The sequence below is a fragment of the Sinocyclocheilus rhinocerous genome, unplaced genomic scaffold (assembly GCF_001515625.1).
Source record: "Sinocyclocheilus rhinocerous isolate Xijiao unplaced genomic scaffold, SAMN03320098_v1.1 scaffold1670, whole genome shotgun sequence".
In the NCBI taxonomy this organism is placed as follows: Eukaryota; Metazoa; Chordata; class Actinopteri; order Cypriniformes; family Cyprinidae; genus Sinocyclocheilus; species Sinocyclocheilus rhinocerous.
Window position 1 is genome coordinate 95,040 of NW_015633549.1, and position 11,104 is coordinate 106,143.

The 11,104-nt window shown below is 31.3% G+C and overlaps 1 protein-coding gene across 2 annotated transcripts in view; it reads right to left on the reverse strand.

Moving 5' to 3' along the window:
- Positions 1–882: 882 nt before the first annotated feature.
- The window catches only part of LOC107744585 (acylphosphatase-2-like), a 21,361-nt gene continuing 11,139 nt past the window's right edge, over positions 883–11,104 (reverse strand). Inside the window, exons 2-4 of one of the 2 annotated variants that reach the window (XM_016558306.1) lie at positions 8,299–8,315; positions 7,729–7,838; positions 883–1,284 (exon numbers count right to left, since the gene is read on the reverse strand). In XM_016558306.1, coding sequence (XP_016413792.1) covers positions 1,170–1,284; positions 7,729–7,838; positions 8,299–8,301 — 228 coding nt within the window. In that variant the 5' untranslated portion in view covers positions 8,302–8,315 and the 3' untranslated portion in view covers positions 883–1,169. Of the gene's footprint in view, positions 1,285–7,728; positions 7,839–8,190; positions 8,316–11,104 lie in introns of both variants that reach the window. The other variant, XM_016558305.1, reaches the window with a different exon arrangement.

Here is an 11,104-nt window from a genome sequence, read left to right on the forward strand (position 1 = left end):
AGAGGACGCCTAATATTCATACTACAGCCATGCTCACTGGATAAGCAGTCAAAATGATTCATTTGCAATAAAACAATGGGTTCAGTGTTTTAATAGAGGTTTATTAGTTTGATAAAACTTTACATCAAAATAGCTGTTTTTGACAAATAGCTGTTGTGGACATATAGAAGTCTCTTCTGCTCACCAAGGATGCATTTATTTGATCCAAAATACAGTAAAAATTGTGAAATATTTTTACAATTCAAAATAACCGTTTTCTACTTGAATATATTGTAAAATGTAATTTATTGCTATGATCAAAGCTGAATTTTCAGCATCATTACTCCAGTCTTCAGTGTCACATGATCTTCAGAAATCATTCTAATATGCTGATTTGCTGCTCAAGAAATGATTTATTCTGATTATTATCAGCGTTGAAAACACCTAATATTTTTGTGGAAACCGTGATGCATTTTATTTTTCAGGGTTCTTTGATGAACAGAAAGTTCAAAAGAACAGCATTTATTTGAAACAGAAATCTTTTGTAACATTGTAAATGTCTTTGTCACTTTTGATTTGATTCCGTCACAATCTAATGTGTGCTTGATGAATAAAAGTATTAATTTCTTTTTGATAATAATCAGAAATGTTTCTTGAGCAACAAATCAGCATATTAGAATGATTTCTGAAGATCATGTGACACTGAAGACTGGAGTAATGATGCTGAAAATTCAGCTGCGCATCACAGGAATAAATTACATTTTACAATATATTCACATAGAAAACACTTATTTTAAATTGTACAAATATTTCACAATACTACTGATTTTACTGTATTTCATTCATCAAATAAAAGCAGCCTTGGTGAGCAGAAGAGACTTCTTTCAAAAACATTAAAAAAATCTAAGATAAAAATCCACTACAATATTTTATATTTTATTATCTTTCATATTGAGTTTGAATTGATGAATCAGATAAAATCATACTGAACTCTTAAATTTGCGTTTTGCTTCCAGAAAGTTGCATAGCATCAAACAAATTATTCATATTTACAATCATATGCTAATAAATATAAACAACAAATTATAATTATGGGGTAAAGGTTTTGTTTTTCTTATAAAGTGTTCTTGTAAACTATCTACCAAGTATTTGTGTTTGTTGTTTGCCTGGCTCTTTGGTCTGGCTGGGTTTCAGTAACGAGTGCCAAATCCATGAATCTCCAGTTTAGAGATTGGTTTCTCATTGGTGAACTGAGCGCGGTGGATTCCAGAGCTGGGACTGCCCACCTGACTGAGCCAGTACTTCCTGTAGATCACACACAGACAGACAAAACACAGTAAACAATATGAAATATAATGCCAAGACACTTTTTTTCTTACAAATTTTGCACATTTACAATGTAAGACAGGGAAACAGTGCTGTTTTTGTACCATTGAGATATTATCGTTTTTGTTTATTATTTTGAATTAGTTTTTATTGTTGCATTTTCTTTTTCCATTTTAATTTCAGTTAAAATTTTAGTAGTTTTGTTGTGCGCATTTGCGATTTTTTAATAGTTAATTTTTTTTTATATGTCTATTTATATATATATATATATATAGTCTATACATAAGTACATCAACTTAAATTAAATGAAAATGAGAAATGTTGCCTTGGAAACTATATTATTTTTATAATACTATGTATATTACAATATATATATATATATATTGGTGAAATCACGGTGAAATTGGTGAAAACTTTTTAAAAATATTATGAAAAACTTAAAAAAAAAAAAAGAATTCATTAATTAAAAAAAAAAACCAAGATTTAAATGGAATTGACTCACTTAAACAAAAAGATGCAAATCTGGACAGTATTAAACAGTAAAAATTTGTCTATTTATTGTTTTCTGTCTTTCTACTTTTTTTTTGTTTTTTTTTTCAAACAAACGAAGGTTTACATTTCTTCCATTTACATGTGTGATTATGATATTCACCAACCAAAATTATGTTCACAAGGTCAGAAACATGGACGTTTAAATTAGTCTTAAAAAAAAACATGACATCTAAAACTAAAGGATGTTTTCTTTTTCACCAGAAGCCAATTAAAAACATCCATCCAAAATGTAGAGGTGAAAAGGTGTTCAAGAGTTTCAGGAAAGGAAGAAAGCAAGAGCATAAATTTAAGATACTTTTATGATGCTTTTATATCAATTTTGGATCTCCATTCACTTTCAATATAAGAAAACTTCTCTGTCTTCCATAAAAGAAAGAACAGCATAAGAAATGCTAAAGAAACTCCATCAGGATGACAAAAAAACCTCCATTTTCTTTCTCTTTCTCAAAAACAAGGGCGCGGCACACAATCACACACACACACTCTGACTGAAGCCGGACAGACATGCAGGATCTCTCATGCAGTTTTCCTCAGAGGCTGTAAATGCATTATTCTCCCAGTGGGCCGCAGCAGGGGCTGATCTCATATTGGATAAGAGAGAGTGTGCTCAGACCATCTGCATGGCTGCCCAATATTCAGCTCATAATGGGCCTGCCAGGAAGAGGCGGAGCCTGTGTCAAAGAGAACAGCCACAATCTCTACAGCAACAGCGCAGGAACGGCCCGTGATAAAGAAACCGGCACAGACTGTGTTATGAGCGCTGGGAATGACGGATTACAGACGGATCCGGGTTACTCTGGGGTTATCAGCCGTTACGGCCAAATCAAGAGCTTTGTTTTGGACGTGAAAGCCTCGAGTTTCGTCAGGGTGCGGTTCATTCAATACTGAGGAAATCCAACCCTGACAGATGAAAAGACACTTCTCATGAACAGGCATCACGTTACCATTTTAAAAGCACAAATCCCACTTTGATTAGTTTAGAGAGAGAACTATATGGCAGAGAAACTACACTGAAAAATGCCTCTGAAACTATTTTCGGTCACAAATTGCTAGTAAAAATGGCTTTGAAAAAACACTTTACTCAGAAATTGCTAGTAAAAATGGCTTTGAAACTATTTTCAGTCACAAATTGTTATTTGACTGAATTATATATTTATTATATATTTCATATAGGTGATACAGACTGCATTAAACACAAATGACAATAAACTTTCCATTATTCTCACGCTTATCCATTCTTCCTAAACACTCTCACTCTCTCTGAAATAACACCGCACAGCTGTATTCGCAATATATAAACACTTGAGACTTTGTAGTGTTCATTGTGTTGTGAAGGAAAGGAGTTTCCCATCTGCCCTGGTGAGGAAGTCAGATAACATTGACACGCTGTGATTGGAAGGAACTTCCTCATACGGATCGCCATTTACATCAACCTCCGTCTAACAATCCACCGGACGCTCTCACTCGCTCTAGTACAGCACCAGGAACACCAAGATAGTCTGATATCAAAACACCAGCAACTATTCACAACCTGTGACTGCCATTGTGTTAGAATATCAATGAATAAAAAATACATTATATTATATGATATATGATATGATATGATATTATATTATATTATAACAACCTGTGACTTCCATTGTGTTAGAATATCAATGAATAAAAAATAAAAAATCGAATAAATTTATATATTATATTATATTATGTTATATTATAACAACCTGCGACTGCCATTGTGTTAAAAATATCAATGAATATAAAAATAAAAACATATATATTTATATAACATTATTTTATATTACGTTATATTATATTATATTATATTATACAACCCGTAAAGTATCACTGGATCACATATTACAATTGTATATAATCAATAGAAAATAAAACAAATTAATAAGAATAATAATATTACACACTCAAAATATTTTTCATATTTGATATTATTAATTAAAAAATATTTTTAAAAATACTTAAAATGTGCACTTTTGATATTATAAAAATATTTTTCAAAATACTTAAAATGTGTACTTTATATTATATTATATTATATTATATTATATGGGTTTCCTTAAATGCCCCCAATAAATGAAATGAACCCTAAATATGAGCAATAGTCACAGTGATGCAAGCAATCCACAATAATTATAAGAATGCTGTTGCAAAATGCTCTAAAATAAATGCATTATGCCAGATCAGAACAGAGACTGCTGTAAAATGTCATGTCAACAGCTGATAGATGATCTGGATGGAGCTGAAACGCTTTCTGGCAGTATTTCTAGACTTCAGAGCTCATCCAGTCGTAATTCAAGCATGGGTGGAGCGTTTGGGAGGGTGGAGGCCATCTGGGGACGATCCTCTGGGATCGACAGTCTCATCAACGTCACCCGCAACCTTAGAGATTCACCAAACCAAGCCCAATACTAACAAACAACTGCAGAGAGCCAAACCAAACAATTACACTGCAAACAGACTGACAGATGTCAATGGAAAGGAATGAAAGAAAGGAAAACAAGTAAAGGGGGCGGAGCCTGGAGGCCTGCCATCCGCTGTTTAAATATTTAATGAGCAAACACATTTCTGTTCAGCAGCTTGAATGAGGAAGAGGAGGAAAAGCTCTTCGGCACTGTATCCAGGCAATGGCATGTACAGCTACATGAGTTTCTGGGCTGAAAGTAAATAGGACACGATTTCACCAGAGAATCACAGCTAAAAATGTCTTACAGGACAGCGGCCACAGATAATAACCTTCACATGAAAACTGACCTGACAGAGGAGACCGGGGCTAGTTGTCACATGCAGTGATTTTGTTGTTACTTTAAAAATGCAATAAAATAAAAATCAAGTACTTTCCAGTGTTTTTCTCATTGAACATTCTTTTTGAAATACAGCACATTACAAAAGTAAATTGTTTTAGGAATGTCATTAGATCTTATAATGATCTAATAATCTATATAATTATGGAAAATCTTAATCAAAAGGTTAGTTTGTGGCAAGTTTCACATTTGCGCATATCAGGTTTTATATTAATTTAAATTTCTTTTAATATTAGTTAGTTTTCAATTAATTTACATTTATTTTAATATTAGTTAGTCTAATATTAGTTTTCATTTTAATTTAATTTAAATTTTTTTGATTTCTTCCAGTTCTTCCAGTTAGTAATTATTTAACTTAAACTTATTTTAAGTTTAAGAGCATTTTAAGTAATGTTTTAAGTTTTTCATGTAATATATATTTTTTGAATAATTATTTATTAATAGATAATATAATATAATATAACTTAATATAATATAATTCATTCATATTTGTATTCATATTTATTATTAATTAGTTTTATGAATACTGGCTTTCATTTTTATATTTTCAGTTTTCATTTTAATTTTATTTAAATTTTTAGAAATTTTATTTTTATTATTATTTTTTCTTATTTTACTATTTGGTTTTAATTTACTTTTATATCAGTTTTGAGTTTTAGTTCAGTTTTAGTTTTTATTTATTTCCAGTCATTCATTTTAGTCCTTCAAATTCAGTTTTCATTTAATTTAATTTAATTGTATTTTTTTTATTAAAATGAAAATAAAAAGATAAGAGATCATATTAATAAAATTATTTAAAATATTTAAAATGCTAGTTTTAAGTAAAAAATATAAAATATGAATATTAGATTATTAATTTTTATATTGCTATTTGTTTTTAATTTATTTTTATTTCAGTTTTACTTTTCATTTGTTTCCAGTTAAACTTATTTCAGTTAGGTGCCAAGTTTTTGTAATATTTATATTTGATTCCAGCTTTCAATTAACAAAAACATTTTTACCGCTTTAGTTTTTCTTAACTAAATGCTGTGTTACCACAATATACTGTTATGCACAGTCTACATAAAGTAGTATGCAAACATTTGTATGTGTTATGCTTACTAAAGATCTGCATACGGAAATACAGTATATAAGCTCTCACACAAATGAATGTCTGGTTCACATTTGAGACTGTGATGTCATACGGCCCTCGCCCCTGAGCGCCGCCCCGCCCGACTGACATCATGACATCATCGCTCCTCGACCTGCCCCACCCACGGGACTGCAGACCGCCGCACGCACACACACACACACACACACACACACACAGACAGCTCTGCTCGGCTGGAGCTCCTGCTGTTATATGATTACAGGCTACAGCACAATGCTCTCAAAGGGAAGTGTGAGTTTCCATGTTCATGCTCGCACTGTGACTGTGATCAGCCTTTCTAGACTGTTCCATGACACCAACACTGAAGCACTGACGCCATCTGCTGGTGACAAGAGACGCTGCACATGTGACAGATTTAGTGGATCAGAGTATGGAAATAAAGACCTTTAAAGGGGTCATATGATGCGATTTCAATTTTTCCTTTCTCTTTGGAGTGTTACAAGCTCTTGGTGCATAAAGAAGATCTATAAAGTTGCAAAGACTAAAGTCTCAAATCCAAAGAGATATTCTTTATAAAAGTTCAGAGTCAGCCATGCCTACCTAAAACGGCTCATTCTAACACGCCCCCACATGTCTACATCACAATGTGGGAAGATTTGCATAACACCGCCCAAATGTGCACGCAAAGAAAGAAAGCGTGGTTTCAGGAACAGCAGTAGTGTTGATGCAGCCATGTCAGGGGGCAGCAGAGCTCATTAACATTTAAAGGGAAATGCTACAAAAACAGCTTGATCTGAAAAGAGCTGTTTTTGACAGGGTAAAAAAGGTGTTTTTTACACTACCATTGAGAACTTTTAACCAAACTATGTTACAGACTTTACATTAAGACCCTAAAGAATCATATCAACTTGTAGAAAATGGGCATCCTATGACCCCTTTAAACAAACACTCAACAACAGTTGCCTACTCACAGGTTTTTGTCATGAAATCTTTATTTTCCCCAATTAATAGTAAATATTATAATTAATATTAGATTTAAAATTTAATATTTGCTATTTATTTTGTATTATTTTAGTATTAGTTTTAGTTCAGTTTTATTTTTTATTTTTTTCCAGGTAGTAATTTTAGTACTTCAGCTTAAACGTGTATCAGTTAGTTGCCAAAGCAACATTTCTCATTTTTAATTAGTTTTCATGTAATATTTATATTTAAATTCTTTTATTTTTTATTATGTTATGATTTCTAATATTTGTTATTTATTTTCATATTTATTATGTTAGCTTCTATTTATTTAGTTTATGTCAATGGAAAGGAATGAAAAATATTATTTTATTTTATATTTCATTTATATTTATATTTTAAAAAATACAATTTAAAAGACGATTGTCTTTAATGGTCACATTTCTTCAACATTTTCGGGAAACATTATAAAATTTTGAAAATTTGTTATGTGCTTATTTATTTTATTTTATATTTATTATTAATTAATATTTAAAATGTTCTGTTCATTTCATTTCAGCTTTAGTTTTAGTTCAGTTTAGTTCATTTCTAGATAGCAATTTTAGCACTTCAACTTAAATGCATGTTTCAGTTTTTCATCTAATACTTCTATTTTGTGTATTTTATTATATATTTATTTAATATGTTTATTAAACGCTATTTATTTATTTTTAGATTCTAGTTATCTTTATATATTATATAGTTTATTTAGATATATATATATATATATATATATATATACATATTTTAAATCTAACAGAATTGTTTCAACAGTTTTAGTTTTAATTAACGATAATTCATGTATTTCAGTATTTATGTATTTTTAGGCTTTACATGCAATAAATACTGTACACATTTGACATAATAGAGCACTATGCAAACATTTGGATATCCTAATAAAGACCTATAAATAATTTAAAAGTGATTGCACACTCAAAAACGATTAAAAGACAGATGCATACTCACATTTCTTTAACTTTTTCAGGATGTCCCTGCACCTGTCCCACCACAGTGCCCTGTCTAGTGTTCTTTACCCAGCCCGTCACACCGAGTTTCTGCGCTTCTGCCTCTGTATACTGCAGTAAAACAGATGAAAAATAAGATTCAGAGAGATATATGTATGCATGGCTTATCACTGATGAAACTAGGGGTTTGAGGTTACATTTACATGCATGCATTTAGAAAAGCAACTTTCATTGCATTCAAAGGACACATTTGATCAGTTCATGCATTCTCTAGGAATCAAACCCGGCACTTTTACAATGCTAGTGCAAACATCTACTAAAATGTACTCGGATATCAAACTGATTTCAGCGACCTAGGCTAAACTTACATCTAAAAGATCTAGCATTTGCTTGCAATTGCATAGGAATCACTCCTTTTACAGCAGATAGCTTAGAAAACCATCAAATATAATAATGCCATTACCATGGTATTTTTGCTAGTGTTAGTAGGTTCCACCCTCCTTTCTAAGTTATGGAAGCAAAAAGCTCTGTAAAAAACAAACTTAATTTATATCATCCACAGATTTCTCACCATTCTGAAGCAAACACCTGAAAAAAGACAAACGTTTGTGAAATCGAGTTTTGTTTTGTTTTTTGGAATAAGTGCTGTAACTGTATACAAATGTAATTCGTCTGCTTGTATACAATAAACACTTTGTAATAAAGAATAATTCACATATTATGTTAATACATATGAATGCACAATGGTGTAAAAGCTTTTTGGTGCTGTAATATAAATAATGGTTTTTCTACTGTACAAACTGTATATTCTATTGCCCTACACCAACCCTACACCTAAACCTACCCCTCACAGGAAACTTTCTGCATTTTTAGATTTTCAAAAAACTTCATTCTGTGTGATTTATTAGCTTTTGTACCCGTGGGGACCACAATTTAGGTCCCCACCGTGACATGAGTCCCCATGAGTCTGTGTGTAGTCAGGTACACACACACACACACACACACACACACACACACTTAGCTGTCTAAATCAGTGCATATATTCTATTGCTTTCATATGAAGCTAATTATAATAACAACAACAACAGACTAATCAAAATCTGACCCAAACCATTAAAGAAAATGTTTTGCATTTTTAGAATAAAAATATATATTTATATATAAATTTGTTGTATGAATGAATCCTTTTTCCAACTGTAGACAAGCTGATCAGATGTAGTGAAATTTATCAATGTATGTAAAAGATAAAAAAAGACTAAAACAGCCCTGAGAAGCTAACAAGCGCCCTCTGGAGGAGAAAACGAGAGTTTCCTAAACTGGATCTGCACTGCAATGCTTACATTATGGAGATTACTGATAGATAAATGAGATTTGAATAATAGATTTAAAATTATGTAACAATTATAGTATGCAATTATACATAAATGCAATGATTATGAAAATTAACCATATTAATAAAAATTAGTCCCACATACTTTTTGGATGTAAAAACATCAAATTATTTTGCCTCTTTCCAGAATGATTGAATTTAAAAAAACTGACCAGATCACAACACTAATCACACATAATGAGCTTCATAAATGTGCCTATACACACATAACACAGTTTTCCTCCCACGTCCTGATGAGATTTTAATATTCCCTGCCACAGTTTTTCTCTGTAATCTAGTATTTATGATTGAAACTTCATCCTGGCCGTCAGAGATTAGAGAGTTACAGTGTGTTCAAAAACATTTAGATTTGTCAATGCACAAACATTTTATTAGATATGTAATTTGCATACAAGGGTTTAGATTTCTTTTAAAGACAAATCCTTTCAAAAAAACAAATCACATTTGGATTTGACAGAGACCTTAGACCCGGCACATGACAGGTTAAATGTTTTTAACATGTTTTAACATGTCTGATGATCACAGAAAGATGGGATTAGACTTTAAAAATCTCAAAGGTCAACATTGATGCTGGAGAGTTTTTAGCATTAATGTTTCGTTTACTGAATCACATACTGAACCACATTTCCTGAAATACGTACTGGAGTAAAATCATCAAGATAATCAAGTAAAATGTCAGAAAAAAAAATTCAATAAATATAAGGAATTGTGGTCTTATTAATTTTTTTTGTAAACTTATTTCTAATCTAATAGTCTTATTAGAGCAATTGAAGATGGCTAATATTTCCTCTTATTTTCATTTCAACTATGAAAAATTAAGTTTTAGAATTTTACATTTTACAAATGTCAGCCTCAACGGTCAACACTGATGCTTCGGGAGTTTTTTTTAGCATTAAATCAGAATGTTTTATTTATACTAAATCTAAAAATAAAGTAAAATGTCAGTAAAAAGCAATCCAATAAATATAAAGATAAATAAATGCATTTGTGGTCATGCTAAAGATGTTTAGTATACTTATTTCAAATTTAATAATCTAATTAGAGCAATAAAGAGTTCTGATAGCTCCTCTTCTTTTCATTTAAACAAGAAAATAAATAAAAAGTTGTAGTATTTGTTTTTAAACTGAATCTAAAAACAAATGTCAGAAAAAGCTATGCAATAAATATAAGGATGAATATTGTATTATGTCTAGTCTTATTACAGCTATATGGTATTTCCACTACTTCTAATTTAAACCAGGAAATAAATAAAAATTCTCTGATTTTACATTTTAAAAATGTCAAACAAAATTCTAAATTATGACTTTCAGTTTCTACATTATAAGTATAGGTGACATTGATTATCTGACTCATTTGTCATGCACTACAATGTCAACAAAAAATGCTGAAATAACAATGCAAAAATAAAATAAATCATAAGATGTTTGATGGTCTGGTGTTAAAGGGGAACCTTGTACTTTAGCTCAGAAACACTGAAGAACATTAATAACTTTTTCAGTCTCCAAAGAAGCATAAAGCAATCCAAAACCAGATCAAACAGTTCTTGACAAGACAAGGGTCTTTTGCTAATCATAAAGAACCATCTTGATCTGTAAGCTACAGTCAAAACAAGCACAAAACAGGCACGTTTAGAGACTCCACAACAGTGTGCTCATCTTTGGATTGTCAATATCACAGCTGTGCCGACTGATTGAGGAATAACTGTATACACACACACACACACACACACACATCATTTGTTGATTTGTTCTGAGCCAGTAATGCCCAACAGAGAAAACCCATAATCCTAGAGCTCAGACTTACAACAGTACGGCACATCAACACACACACACACACTCACACACACACTCACACACACACACACACACCCACACACACACACACATTTGTTTGTTTTTGTGAATTGTGGGTACATTCCATAGGCGTTATGGTTTTTATACTGTACAGACCGTATATTCTATTGCCCTACACCAACCCTAACCCTAAA